This window comes from Xiphias gladius, chromosome 5 (assembly GCF_016859285.1).
Source record: "Xiphias gladius isolate SHS-SW01 ecotype Sanya breed wild chromosome 5, ASM1685928v1, whole genome shotgun sequence".
Classification (NCBI taxonomy): domain Eukaryota; kingdom Metazoa; phylum Chordata; class Actinopteri; order Istiophoriformes; family Xiphiidae; genus Xiphias; species Xiphias gladius.
Window position 1 is genome coordinate 21,468,138 of NC_053404.1, and position 15,072 is coordinate 21,483,209.

General features: G+C 43.5%; 2 protein-coding genes across 3 annotated transcripts in view; both read left to right on the forward strand.

Annotated features, from left to right (window-relative positions):
* tnikb (TRAF2 and NCK interacting kinase b) overlaps positions 1 to 4,402 on the forward strand; it is a 58,820-nt gene extending 54,418 nt beyond the window's left edge. The window contains 1 exon segment of the mRNA XM_040126442.1: positions 307 to 4,402. Coding sequence (XP_039982376.1) covers positions 307 to 390 — 84 coding nt within the window. The 3' untranslated portion in view covers positions 391 to 4,402.
* Positions 4,403 to 6,042: 1,640 nt separating this feature from the next.
* On the forward strand, positions 6,043 to 12,146 carry eif5a (eukaryotic translation initiation factor 5A). Of its 2 annotated transcripts, none has more exons than XM_040127248.1 (5): positions 6,043 to 6,109; positions 7,939 to 8,126; positions 8,721 to 8,825; positions 11,273 to 11,404; positions 11,805 to 12,146. In XM_040127248.1, the coding sequence occupies exons 2-5, from the start codon at positions 7,959 to 7,961 to the stop codon at positions 11,868 to 11,870; spliced, it is 471 nt and encodes a 156-aa protein (XP_039983182.1). In that variant the 5' UTR covers positions 6,043 to 6,109; positions 7,939 to 7,958; the 3' UTR covers positions 11,871 to 12,146. The 2 variants fall into 2 exon arrangements, with proteins under 2 accessions (XP_039983182.1, XP_039983183.1); XM_040127249.1 differs by lacking the exon at positions 6,043 to 6,109 and adding an exon at positions 6,129 to 6,198.
* Positions 12,147 to 15,072: the final 2,926 nt, after the last annotated feature.

The following is a 15,072-nucleotide window of genomic DNA, read 5'->3' on the forward strand; positions in this document are numbered from 1 at the left end:
ACAGCCACGTTACCTGAACCTTTTCGGTCCAAGTTACCGTCTGTCGTCGAAGGAAAGTTGATAACGTGTTTACAAAAGAGTACAAGATGATGCTGTTTTTAATAAAAATATAGATTATTGAGCTCCATTTGATGACGCTTCACACATGGACCGACACTGTGGCTTGACCACTCTTGTTTTTTTACTGCATTGTGTCCACCTTATCACAAGTGGATACTAGCCACCGTGGGGTTTCAAATAAAAAGCCGGTGTCGGTCAAATATGAAAAAACTGACGCTGTCCTCTCCTCACATCTCGTCCCTGCAGGTTTTCTTTGCCTCGGTGCGCTCCGGAGGCAGCAGCCAAGTCTTCTTCATGACCCTCAACAGAAGCTCCATGATGAACTGGTAACCCTTCTCCTTCGGCCGAAGCCCCCCTCCTCTTCTTCGCTCTGAACATCGGCCACCACCAGGAGGGAGGGACTGAGGGATGACGGGACGACGATTTGTGTGTGTGTGTGTGTGTGAGTGTGTGTGTGTGTGTGTGTCTATATGTACGTGGGTGTTTGTGGGGGATAAACAATGAGCTACTGAATGGATGATTGAGCAACTACAGGAAGAGTTAAACCACAGGAGTGCCCCCCCCCCCCCCAATAGGTACCCTCCAGGGGCTCTACAGGCCTCACAGACGGCGTCGCTGCCTGCTGAGCCAAGATGGCTCCACATACTGTCAGTGGACAACGCCTTCACCTCCCCTTTGGACTGTTCGATCGGGATGACGGTTTTTCTTGAGGCTTTAAAGGACACTGGCATTATGCCGAGTAGCCGTTGACTTTCCCACTAGATTAAATGGGGAGCTATGGAGAAGTTCTTTGTGTAGCACATCAGTGATTTTTCCTACAGGGTGTTCACACTGCGAGCACGATGCAGGTGTTGCGACTGCGTTTACTGCAGAGAATCATAATCACTCTGCAGGCAACTCAAAGCACAGCCACACTAAGCCGGCTGAAGTATTTCCCTCCAATTTGGCCTTGTCTCCGCACCGAGCCGATGCTTTACTCAAGTGGATAAATCAATAAACTCTAACCAGTTGCTGAACTGTGGAGGGGCAGGGATGAGCTTCTGGAAAGCATTGGGGACTGTTTGGCAGCACAGTTAAGAAGCAACTGCTGACTAGTAGTAAAGTTCCCTCTACACCGGGTGATTTTGGGGTTTTCCCAGACAAAAAGTTGACAATTGTGACGAAATCTTTGACGAAACGTGGTGAAATCTTCGGTCCTCCTAGATCACACCGTGAGACACAGAGATGCCAAAGATCTGGCATCGGACATCTGATCTGTCAGAAATTTACCGACCAAACGTCCAGTGCAACGGGACTGCTGCTGCTGCCCGCGTTTGCAGAGCAACCAACCGACACGTGGAATGAAATTACACAGAGTACGCTGGTGATCTAGCTGAATGTTACCGCTAAAGACATATTTATGACCAGGTCCTGAATCTCCTCCTCTTTCTAAGCTCTGGCAGCGCCCAGAAGGGCCAGCGCTGTGGCCACGTCACGTCTATTGTCAGTTGATGTCAGTTGATCACCTGTGTCTGCACGAATTAGATTTGTTTTTTTTTGTTTTTTTAAACATCGCTCTGATTCACCAGACATTCACTGTACCATTTGACTTGCCTTGAAACGGATGTCGTACAGACTTTGTTAGACTCATCATGCAGTTAAGTTGTAAGATTGTTATTGCACAGTTATTAGGCACCTTAAGATGAGATTTTGCTACGTTTCTCCTATTAATCAGGCCTTTGGGTGTGGCCAGAGATCTTCGCTGAAAGTGCTATTGGGGAAACAACATTTTCAGACGGAAACGGCAATTCCAAAATAACCTGGCTTAGTGTGGAAAAAGTCTGACCCAGCCTTTAACTACGCCGAGCCGAAAGCCAAATGGTGAACTCCGTTTATGATTTTGCTCGTTGTTGTCATCGTCTAAACCGTTTCTCGCAGTGACGGTCGGTGGACTATCTCAGTGGATGTTTTCTGGACCATCGTCTTGTAGCAAAAACCTAAAGATGGCTCACTTGCGCCGTCGGATGTTTTTCTGTCGTCGTGAAGCAAAAACAAAACCCGAGGGGGCAGAAAAGCACTGACCTTGAACAGCTCCGCCGTGGCCGACACGCTCGCCTGTCCCCCGGTCACCACTCCCCTCTCTCTGTAGGAAGCGAATGGACCTGCTGTGACTCGCTGGCGGTGTTGCTCACAGTGTGAACACTCTTTTCGAGTGCTGCCGCCGCCGCCGCCGCTGCTGCTGAAACACCTTGTATGTCTCTTCCCCATTAGGAGAGAAAATACCACCATCGTGCAGATAGTGCCACGGGGGAAACGAGACCTTTTGCACTTGTCATTGCAGATGCTGCACAGTCACTTTCAGCTACTGTGGCTCTGGTGTCCCGGTATATTTTTTGGTAGGGGAAGGAAGGTTGTAGATATTGTATTATTGCTGCGATAGCAACACAATAACAAAATCTCTACATCATTTCTCACAAGAAGAACTTGGCCGTAGAGTAGTTGCCAACTTCTAGAAGTGTTTACTTTTGCTGCTCTTTGTTCTCCCCACCTTTTACTGTTCTGTGTGCACTGCACCTGTGTAAATACTCACTTCAATGTTAAGGAAAGACTTTGCAAAACAGGTGAGAAAACTGAAGAAAAAAAAACAACGGTCTTGCGTTTCTTTTTTTGCCACACCTCTGTAAATCTGTCCGTTCCGTGGTTTCTCTCTCAGATGGGATGTTGTTTTCCTGACCGACGAGCCGACCGAGGACTTACACGCAAATTTTTGATTTCGGGTCAACGCTCCGAGTTGACACTCTTTTTTTCTCTGTAGGTCATCCCTGTTCATTTAGTTGTGCATTTTGCACGGTGACATACACGTTTCACCCGTCGTCACACGTGATGAATTGTAATTTTAAGGCAATACACTGGCAGATCTGACTGTAGAAGCTGGATGGTGAGAGACTAACTTTGTACATGAGCCCCAGAGCAATTTTTCTCACAACACTGAGAAATGATTCACATCGCATAATGTCTGGACTTTTATCTTATAAGTAACACTTCACATTTTCCCGTAAACGTACATTTTAGGCTTTTTTTTGGTGCTCATACCCGGAGCAGCTTGTAAAGAGCGAGCAGGACGGGGCTCAGTGTCACTTTGAATGACATTTTCTCCTTTTGGGGGGGTTCGACCCTTTGACAGTGGTCAGGGATTGCGACCATGCTACGACAGAGGAAAGTGGTTCACCTTTTGCTCGATATTCTTTTATTGTTCATTGATCTTAAAGGATGCGATAGGTGTAAGCGATGCCGCTTTAAGGCCAGCTGAAGCCTTTTGCATGTGCAGGATGTTAACGTTGATCAACACCCTGTGAATAAAGGTCAGGAGGCAGGGTCAGTTTGAGAAACCATAGATAAAAAGATATATATACTGTAAGAATTTTCGTTATGATATCTTACTGATCATTTTAGAGAAAGACAAAAAAAAAATAATGTTCAGTTATTAAAGCTTAGTTGTCTTTCTACAGAATAGAGAACATAGCTATAAGAATTTCTAAAAAAAAAAATACAATGTTTTTATTGTGGTATTATTTGTATTTGTATTCCAATTTTTGTACGTATCAAGACTGTGAACGTATGTACGACTGTCGGCCTGTGTGCGTGCGTGCGTGCGTGTGTGTGTGTGTGTGTGTGTGTGTAGGTGAGCAGGTGTGTGCACAGGTGTGTGACATGCATGTGAGCGTATGTTTTCACGTCGTCTGAATCACTGGAATCAGTCAAAAGACAACCTCAATCTGGTAACACACATCTGTGATGTCGAAAAATTGTACAATAAATGTCCTCTCCTTGTACAGCAACAACCTCTGCTCCGCCCTCTTTCTTCACGCCTGGTTTTTTACAACCAAGTTATTAAAAACCGTGAGGTCTTGTTGACGGGCTGTAGGATGAAAAACTCTTTTGACAGTGAAGAACCAAAGAATCCTGCACGCCACTGATCCATGTGTACTCATCAATAAAGTTTTACAAGGGATCAATGCAGGATCCTTGCATGCATAGGACGAAAAAAAAATCAGAGTCTCTCCGACTTTAAAGAAGCCAAAAAGATCTCATACTCTTGCAATCACTGTGTTAACAAATGCATGTTATCGACTGTGCTGGATTCTTTGGTTTCTTTATATCTGATTTTGACAATCTCTGATTAGAAGTTTCTGCTCGACATCAGCGCTGAAATGAGTCGATCAACAGATTAGTTGATCAAGAAAAAAATGAGTTTCAGTTTTCATTATTTGTTTTATAGTAAAAAGAAACATTAGCTTGATATAAGATATCTTTCTTAATAAAAAAAATTCAGTTTTTTTTTTGGTTTGTACGGCTTTTTAAGACATCATGTACTCTGTTAACGTGAATTTTTCGGTTGTCATGTGACATTAAAAAAATGAATAATCAACTGATTATTACATGGAAATAATGGAAATAGTCATTACTTGCAATCCTACCTGAAATGCAGAACATTCCTCTGTGTTTTTTTCTTGAACACTTTTCTATTCAAGTGACTCAAAGTCAGACTTTTCCAACACACACACACACACACACAAAAAAGGATTTGCATAATTTTCCGTCAGTATTTGACCCAGTAGGCCCCAATGGAGAAGATTTACAGGTCAAAGCCATGGAAAAATAATATAAAACAAACACATTCACATCAGAGGTTGGCCGAGACCGGAGACTTCTTTATTTCTAGGAAAAAGTGTGTTTGCTGCTGCCGTGTCTTCTACAAATGTACTGACTTGTCTTTAGCAGAGCACCGAGGGAGTGGGTAAAGCGGGTAGGGGTTGAGGATCAGGAAGAAAACTTTTGTGCTTAATTCAATCGTTCAGTCTTTTAAAACTCAGTTTTCCCTGCGGTTCATTCAAGGTCTTGTTTCACAGTGCAGGTCTGATTACAGTATGTGAATAACTTTGCTGACCCAAACCTGGACCCCGGCCCCCCGATATCTGAAATATGGACTGATGTTATCCAGATAATCCTGCTTCTTTGAACAAACCCATAATCAGACTTTGTACGGTTTTAGATTTGCGCTTCTTACAGCTCAGTTTATTCAAGGTTTTCAAAATGTTCCTTTGGTGATTTTACCAAAAGGTCTTTCAAGCCTACAAAGGGTTCGTCTACCAACACACATTTTGTTTTCAACAAAACTAGTATCATCAGTAGTGGAAAATAAAGTGCATTTACAGCACGGCACAGTTTTAAGGTACTTTTACTTCACTTGACTTCTATTTAATGCGACTTGATGACCTCTGCATCTCACGGGGAAATGTTTGCTTATTTTACTACATTTGTTTGACAGCTATTGTTGCAGAATTCAGATACAAAACAATAGGATGATCAACTGAACCACCCAAAAGTATATAAAACACTTCTAATTAACTTACATGTTAATGCATCAAATAGCAATGATCCATTAGAAGAATATGTAACTGGAGCTGCAGCAATGAATCAGTCAATTGATTAACAATAGTTAGTTAATCAATTTGTCAATCGGCAGAAAATGAATGAGCAACCATTCATACAGTCACTTAATCATTTTAAAAGCGAAAATGACGAACGTTTTCTGGTCGGAGCCATCTCCATTGCCCAAAGTGACACCCTCACGATGCCCGTTTTGTCCATTCGACGGTCCAAACCTGAAAATGACTGTAACTAATGACGATTATTAGGACCATTCAAAGGAAAAGCCGCAAGTCTTTCACATCTGAGGAGCTGGAACTATGAAATGCTTAGCATTCTCCGTGAATGACTTAAGAGGGGCGGCGCTCCGACCCTCCTCGGGACCAAGGAAGACGCCTCCCGCCCGCCATGGCCATGGAACCCTCTGGACGCTCCGTATAAGGGAACCGGTGAGCTGCCGGGTTGCCAGGTTTGCCTCAGACCTGGCATCCCTTTCTGCCAGTCTGCCACCGGAACACATAAACGCCCCCCCCCTCTCCACCCCCCGCCCCCCCATTCCCCGCCATGCCCCCCTTCCTCTACGGATGCTGCAGTAAAGTTGGCCGCGCGTGCGCACTGTCGGTCCTCTTTTTCTTGGAAGGTAAGTGTGGCATGGCGCGTGTTTCTGCCTTGAGGGGAATAAACGGAGGACTTTACTGTTTTTTAACTGAACTCATAACGGATTCCGAGGTACTAAAGTAGTCGTGGAGCGGTTTGGGAAGCCGTGGAAGTAGTTAGGTATTTTCTGGGTGAAGGTAGTCGGTGGCAGGACAGGGGCAGGGTGTGGGTATCCGTGTTCGAGCTAACGTTACGAGGCTGAATCAAAGGGACATGCGGCCTGCAGCGGCGCGGTCGGTTGAAGTCGCTTGTCATTCTCCACCCTAATGCCTGCCTCTTCCCCGCGGTCTTACTTCTCCTCCGATGCGTTAATTTTAATCATCGAAGCCTATTAAGGCCGTACACGCCCGATGCTGTCGACCGAGCGTCAATCCTGGTTTTATTTGGACGGAGCTGAATGGACGTGCTAGCGCGACCAGACGCTGTTAGCATCGCATTAGCTAACACAGTTGGATAACGGTACTCGCCGTTAGTGAGGCAACAACGCAAGTTGGCCGCTTAAAAAGAAAAACTCCCCACACACGAGGCTTGTCACATTAATATAAGTGACCTGACGACTAATGATTTGAGTCGAGAGACCCAAGATATTTTTAGCTAATGGTAACGAAATTGTTAGTTGGCTTTGTACCGTTATCTGGCGCTGTTGCACTTGTAAACTCCAGGCCGGCTAACTTGTTACCAGTTGGCGCTAATGTGTTTAAAATCCAGCACCAAAGCTGCACATTTAACCACCTCCTTGTATAAATGTTTAATAATATTAAGGGCGTTTTTGTCTCTCGTGTCAACCAATTATAGCTAATGTTAGTTGTAATGGGTTCTGAAGTTAATGTTTGCTAACAGATTCGTGGCGCAGCCGTCCAGCCTCGTGTTGAGCCGGGATGTTTTTCCGTGCCTCCACATTCCGGTGCAGCTTTAGGATTTAAGGTTTTGTGTTTTTGTTTTTTGTTGTTTTGTTTTTGTTGGGTTTTTTTTTTATTATTATTTTTATTTTTTTAATTTTCCAATTTTAAATTAATCGTCGGGACACACCGTGAGGACGCCAGAGATCTCGCGAGATCGATTAACGAGGTAGCGCACAGTGGGGCCCTGGAAAAGGCTGCAGCGGTCCCGAGCCGAGCCAGGGAAAGGGCCTTAAAACTGTTAATTTAACCCACTAAATTTTAGCCAAATTGAGAATTTATAACGATATTTTTGTGGAGCCTTTGTGTTAACTTTCGTACCCATCCATCGCCATAACAGAAGTCCCAATATTTGGGTTTTCTTGTGGTTTCAAACATAAATTAATTGAAGAATGTGGTTTAAAAAAAACTTATTTCAAATCTTATTAGTTGGTGTCTGTCACATTTAACACATACTATACTTTAATGTACAGTAGTTTCATAATAACTAAATCAGGCTACCTTTTGGTTATCATGTAAACACTACAAATGGCTAGGCTTTAAAGACTAGTTAAATAAGGCTGGTGGTGTTAGAATTTCGATTAATGATCTAAAACTCCAAAGAAAAGACCAAAACCATAATGCTTCAGTGGGTCTCATTACTTTCTAAAATTCCTACTATGACTGTAGATCTAAATCTTTAAAATCAGCTCACAACATTTCATTAAAAATAGGCTCAGTAAACTACTTTATCGGTTTTTAGCAAGTCACGAAATATTCAAAGGAATAAATGGTGTATTTATTGGAATATTTCATGTCTTGCATGAATAAAGATGACACTTAAGTATTAAATCTTAAATGCACGGAGGGCTGCTGATTAATTTCTTTAAATTTCCATGTTTGGTAGTAACTAATCTGTAAATGTCTTCTGCAGCGCCCCTGACCCATCGCACCATGGCAGATCCCGATCTTGACTTCCAGACTGGCGAGTCTGGTGCCTCCGCCACCTACCCTATGCAGTGCTCTGCTCTGCGTAAGAACGGCTATGTGGTGCTGAAGGGACGTCCTTGCAAAATTGTGGAGATGTCCACCTCCAAGACCGGCAAGCACGGGCATGCTAAGGTAAAATGATTCATTTTTTTTAAAAGTATGATTTATATACCTGCTTTAAAGTGAGAGCACTTATAAGTTGGCAGTGCAGAGTTTTAAATGGAGTTTGGAAGGAGAAAAAACTTGACCACTGTCAGAGATGTGCCCCTTGGCAGAGACCTGAGGCTCAGCTCAGACCTTGAGGTTCTCAGATTTCAGACCAGTCTGATCCACGCAGTCAGAATTGTTGGCTTTAGTAAGGCATGGTCTCCTTATCTTTTTCTTTAAACACCAGGGTGCTCCCACATGTACTTTGACCTCCTGTGTGGCTTGGTTGTAATAAAAGGGGGGGGGTGAAGATTCTGGATTCTGTACATTTTCAAAGTTATCACTTATTTTGTGAAGAAAAATGAAAAGATTTGTAAAACTCTACTTTTTTAATATTGGAATCCCTCAGTTACTAAATTGGGGGGAGCATTTTCATTATTTGGACACATTTAAATGATCACTGCTAACATGGTGTCTTACTGTACATTCAGTTTCAACAGGTAATGCGGTAAATTTTTGAACCAAGGTTTTATCAAACACTTGACATCACTTCGTATTAAACTCAATTTTCCTCTGTAGGTTAACCTGGTTGGTATCGACATCTTCACCAACAAGAAGTATGAAGATATGTGCCCCTCCACCCACAACATGGATGTTCCCTCCATCAAGAGGATAGACTACCAGGTACGCCGGCAGTCCAAAACATCTCTGGAACTCTCTATCACACAAGTGTCATAGCAGTTAACTCAAAGAATGCTCAACTCAATTAGAAAGGACATGTGACCGCTGTCATCTGTGCCCACTTAAAATGCTTGGTCTGATTTATTTTCTTGAGCATAAAGCTCAAGAAGAGGGCACTGGTGACAGTGGCTTAACTGTTTGTGTTCAAATAACTTACAGTTGCAAAAAAAAAAGCTCTAGATATTAGCAGATCTAATATCCAGTTGCTACTTTCTTGTGGACATAAATTTTCCTGTAGACATTACTATAAAATATTGCCATAAAAAGTTGAAATCGGGGTGTTGCGGTCACAATTTACTTAAAGCAGAAAATGTGCCATTTAATCTGATGATACACATTTCTAGTCATTATTACACTTGATTAATTCTTAAAGTTAACTCTGTTAGTGGAAGCAAACAAATATCCAATAACTCTTAAATTGATGTCAAAACTATAATTCTTCTGCTTGTGATCAGGTTTTCCCTCTCCCCCAATTCTGAACACGCTGTTCTTGATCCAGCTCTCATCGCAATGCTGCCAAACTAAATCTAACTGATTAATATATTGGCATGCTAACACTTCTGTTGGATCAAACGCTGTATTGGCACTTTTTTCAGCATATCTATGCCACTGTATCAGTGTTTAGCAACCACACGCGTAAAGAAATGGTAGGACTAAGTTGCTGGTCATACTGACGTCTTGGGTTACAGATATCGTCAGCTGGTCACTCGTGTTGGTGTCTTTGGTTTTATGTTGGAAGGCAGCTCAAGTCTCATGTTTTTAAAATTAGAAATCTGTCTATGTCAGGTGCTGTCATAGGTTCAAAGATACACAAGAATTGTGTCCTCTGACAAGGACTGCAACTGCTTTAATTATAGATTAATCTGCTGATTTATTTCCTCAATCGGTTGTTTGGTGTCTAAAATGTCAGAAGAATAGTTTTTTTAAAAATCAAGTCAAAGCCCAAAGATTCAGTTTGCACTGATATAAAACAAAAGAGTGGATATTTGTCATATTGGAGGAGCAGGAACAAACAGGTTTTTGGTATTTTTTACCTTGAAGAAAATGACTGAAATTTAATAATGAAATTGGTGCAGATTATCAGTAATGTCAATCAACTAATCGTTGCAGCTCAACTTCTGACCCACTCTGGCTAGCTGACTCCTGTGTGTATTTCCTGCAGCTGTATCCCTGCATTATCAGTACAATTTTCACAAGTCGTGTTGTTTGTTAGATTAATTAAATGACTTAAACAACCACCTACATCAGACTTTGCTTAAACAAAAAAAATTAAAAATAATTGGCATCTATTACTTATTCCTAAGCTCTAAAGTCATTGACTCAGAGTCCTTTTGAAAGATGGTGCTTCTGTAGTAAACACGAAGTAGGAGAGTGGCTAAGAATCAGGAAGTGAGCAATTTCTTAATATCTGCTTAAACTGCTCTCTGAACAGCTAATACTCACAACACTGAGGTTGTTTCTCTCAGGAAACCCACAGACTCCTGCATTAAAGTAGCCCAACCGAGAGCGGTATCAAAACCACATCACTGACAATTTTTTTTTTTTTCTGCAGAGAAATCAGAGGTATAGTGTAATGAAGATGTAGGGCGGGGGTTTTGAGAGAGAGAGAGATTTTATTCTCAGATTTATGTTCAACACACAATCCTTCCTCAGGCTCTCAGTCAGACTGATTTTCACCACTTACTCGCCATCATTAACAGCAGTCACCTGTCGTTTTAGAATCTCTCAACCTTTTTCACCGGCTTTGGCTCTGTTGCTGGAGTAACGGCCCTAATGCTGCTAGGGTCTGTGTATTATCTCATTCTTGTACCAAAAAACCCTTAATCTTGATCTCTTGCTGTCTTAGTTTGTTTTGTTTTTTTGTCAACAGTATGCCATACATATTGACGTGTAATAACTGTTTTCAGCACAACAGAAGAAATATTGGGGGGTGAGATGGCCATGAGGCCTCTTGGTTACCTCGAGGTGACACAGAAACTAATGTCCTAGATCACCTTCCTGGGTTTAAAGTGTCTAGACAGACTGCCTGGTCGATGCAGGCACATGAACAAGAAAGCACAGTAAATATAATATGTAAGCACTTACTCCAAATAGGGTTCTAATTGATGTAAGCATGTGGAATCTGCCAGTTTGGGTAATTTTACTGCAAACTATCGAAGTTTGGAAAATTTGAGAAACGTGGCCAGAGCCACTCATGCTCAGGGTTTGAGGTTGAATGCTGGAGGACAACGGATGCTTAGGTGGAAAATATCTAGCCATTAGCCCAGCTCTTATCTATGGCAAATAAACAGAGAGAGAAATGGATTTGGAAAAGGGTCAGCAACGTGCTTTATATTGTAGTCCATGCAAATGTGGTTGTTGACGGTTTCCTGTTGTCTTTTCCTTCCAAGTTGGTTAACATCAACGAGAACTACATGTCCTTGATGAGCGACAACGGTGACATCAGGGAGGACCTGCGTGTCCCTGAAAACGAAGTCGGCAAGGAAATTGAGGCAAAGTTTGATGCAGGCGATGAATTCATGGTAAGTGTCAAAGTTCCCGGCCTTTTGAATTCTTAGCTGCGGATCCCTTTTTCGGTAACACCCGCAAATGTATGAAGATTTTCGAGGGTCGTAAATCTACTTCCTGGGCTATGAACAGTTTGAGTGGTGCTCGCTGTGGTCACGTAGGCAGCCGACACCTGAAACCAGAAGATGTAAATGATGATATGGCAAATTCTTGACATTGTTGGCAGCAGAAGCAGAATTGCGTCGGCCATGTGTTGGTAATTTTAACATTAATTTTCACTCTTACGGAAAGCAGACAGGATCCGGGGTCCTGAATTAGAGCAGAAAGTGGCCCCGCGGAGAAAATGTGAGGGCTGCGAGCCGCCTGTGTAAAGTTTCAGATGATTGACTCGAACATGTTGTGGGCTCTCCGCAGGTCACCGTGATTTCTGCCATGGGGGAGGAATGTGCTGTCGCTACCAAGGTCTTGGCCAGCAAATAGGGAGACGGACTTTGCTGCCCAGGCAACAAGCACCACCCACAACCAGTCTCTTGCATTCTCATTGGTTCTGTCACCAAAGCGTCGGCCTTCACAGACAACCTCAATCATTCTGTTGTGATTTCTCTCATCATATATCTTTTATTTTCTCCCCTTCTCGTTTCTCTTTTCCATTGCTGTTGGGAATGTTCCACTGCAGCTCGCTGCGTGGTCCTCTGCCTGATCACTGAGGTTTTGTTTGGTAACAATCTACTTTATATAAAACAACTTCAAAAATAATGATCAGTTGCTCATTCCTGCTTATTTTTGCCTTCAAAGTGTTGGTTTTGCCACTCACATTCCTGAATGTTTAAATAACAACGGGATTCAGCTTTTGTATGATTATTTTTTTATATTCTTTAGATTGAATATAGCAGGTTTAAAGCCTTTTAGAGGGAAGGGAAGGGGAGGGCAGCAGTTTTTGAGTTGTTAAAGCAGTGGGAGGGAGGGTTGCCCCTGTAGATACTAAATTCTGGTTTAGGTTGTCCCTCTAGCAGCCATACCGCTTTCCAGCATGGCCTATGCTCTGGTTCCTGATTTGGATTGGGCGCGACAAGGTCCGTTTTTTTCCTCCTAATCGCTGGGATTGGTGGCGGCTAGCACTTAGGAGCACTTGAGGTCCACCCCAGCATGTCAAAGCTCTAAAAACCAAGAAAAGAGAAGTTTTTTTTTTTTTTTTTTTTTTTCCTTCCTTCCTTTCCCCCCCCCCAGGAACAGAAACAAACTTCAGTGATTTACCCTCGTGATGCCAGTCTCTTGTCTGTGTAGAAGTTTGAGAGGCGTGAGGGTCATGTGCGCTCACACCTCTCGTTCACCGGGGCTGTCGAGGGCTCGCCCCCCCCGCTGCCTCGGCCATCCCCCAGTACAAAAGGAGTGTTTTTATTTTTGTTTTGAGAGGCGTGAGTGTGTAGCGGTGTGGGCCTCCGAAATGTGGGAGGCAGTTTGCAGTGAGGTGTGTGTTTCTTTTGAGGGACTCAATCGGGTTGGGGAGGGTGGTAGAGTTGCAAACTTTTTGTTCACTCGAGGCCTTTGTCACCTGACTGGAGATGGCAAAAATAAAACGATGAAACAAATGGACAAAAACTGCAAACTATGTCTGTCTGGTTTTGTTTATAAAATAAACCTGGTAATCAGAGAGGTTGTGAAGATGATATATTATACTTTTTTTTTTTTTTTTTTTTAATTACTCTACTTTGTAGTTTATGTGCTCAAAACTGCAGGGGGCATGTTTTACTGAACAAGATTTCTTGATAAACTTGAGGTACAGAACAAGTAGGACTTAAAAAGAAAAAAAAAAACAAGTCTTCATTATCGTTTTAAAGTGCTCCAGCCTTCATTGAAAGGTGTTTAGCCCTGTGTTCTACCTTTTTGAGTGTTTATCCTTTTTAAAAATACTCGATTAAAAAAAAAAAAAAAAAAAGCAAAAACCTGTGTTTAAATTGCGTCGGCGATATTTTTACACCTACCAGACATTAAGGTGTTCCCTTTTACCTTTTGCTGGGGAACAAACTACTCAAAACACTAAGGCTCCAGTGGGTTGGGTATGTTTCATATTTCAAAACGTTCTCTGCAAATTGACCGGAACACCTGCCGGATAAAAACATGGACAGGTCATGAGACGTTGGTAAAACGTCCCTGTGTCATTCACTGCCCTTTTCGCAGCTTTCTTTTTTTTTTCCTGTGGTGGTCTGCCGGTTGAAAACGGCGCCTGAAATTCGGCATTTCTTTCAAACTGCAGATTTAAAAACCCAGACTCCCCTTCGTGTTGGGCTACCGGCCACACGCCTCAAATAAACCGGAATATACCGCAGGGCGCTGTAGGGAAAATACAGAAAACCAAAGGGAAACCTGTGGTGCAGGTTTATTTTCTCGAGAGTTGCTCAGCTGCCGTTTATTAAAATTGTGTTAGTTTAATGAAGGGTGCGGATGACTGGTGATTCCCAACCAGGGCGACATGTACCTGGCGGGCTTATGGGACGAGATTGGCTCGTGCGTGTTTGGGAGATCAACAAACTAGCACGATGCTAAGCGCACAGAATGTCCTGTCACGGTAACTCACCAATGGGTGTAGTCTGCACGGGGCAGCTTCTACATCTGCTAAAAAAAACCAAAAACAAACAAACAGCGTCTACATCAGGTCGTCACCTTCACTGCGTTTTAGCGGATGACGACAGAGTAAGCGAACCGACGGCGCGTGGGATCCGGAGTCGCGTCGGTGCGAAAAACTAAAATAGGGCCCGAGCAGCGGCAGTGCGCCACAGACAGTGTGTGCTGCCCGGTCGGTGGAAGACCATATAGCCGTCCCGTGCACCGAGCCCATTTGAAAAGGTTGGAGGGGGGGGGGGGGTTGCACCAAAATGACAGAGAGCCAAAGTGTGTTCGTGTAGGTAAAAATGAAGTATAATAAAACTAGATGGCAGGTCAGACTCAGCCAAATATTAAAGTATAGGTGCATCTCTGCAGCCACTTCATACAGGGTCTCTGGCTCCCTTGTTACCCCCCCCCGGAAATGGTTCTGCTAGGCCCTGTTCACCCGTCCAGTCTAGCAGACGAATGGGGCGATTTCCCCACGAAATCCAGTGAAAACAGTGGAGTCATAAAATGGATGCTCGGTCACTGCACTCGATCCTCGCGTGCCGCAGCACCTTTTGTCCGTGTGTGTGTGTGTGTGTGTGTGTGTGAAGCCATGGCAGCGGACGCACCGACCCAGACACACCCTGCCCGAGCGCCTCGAACCGTAATGCGAGGATGATTCATTCACTTGTGCCCGCCTGCATATCTGCACGATGAGCCGCGCATGGCAGCAGAAAGGAAAGGAGGATGCATTGTTTGGTTTCCTGAATTATTTCCGTCTTATGTCTGACTGACCTGTTATGGTTCCTCTGACTCACCGGGAGGGATTTTATTTTTTCTCTCCACGTGGTCACAGAAATGCGGCTGAATGCGAGGGGCTGGCGGGGACCGTGTGTGTGTGTGTGTGTGTGTGTGTGTGTGAGCGAGAGAAGAGGGTGCCAATGATTAACCGGGCTCAGCAGGTTTTATTATCAGGGTGTGTTTGAGCTATACTTGACCTTTGGACTTCCATCATCCGCAACGGACAGCTGCCGGAACAACAACAGGCTCGGCGGAAGAAGTGAAGACATTTTAAACGCGGCCGGTGGTTTCG

Coding starts and splice junctions, on each gene's coding strand:
- eif5a (XM_040127248.1), top strand. CDS start 7,959: ATGGCAGATCCCGATCTTGACTTCCAGACTGGCGAGTCTGGTGCCTCC. Junction 8,127..8,720: donor GCAAGCACGGGCATGCTAAG/GTAAAATGATTC, acceptor TTTCCTCTGTAG/GTTAACCTGGTTGGTATCGA. Junction 8,826..11,272: donor TCAAGAGGATAGACTACCAG/GTACGCCGGCAG, acceptor TTTCCTTCCAAG/TTGGTTAACATCAACGAGAA.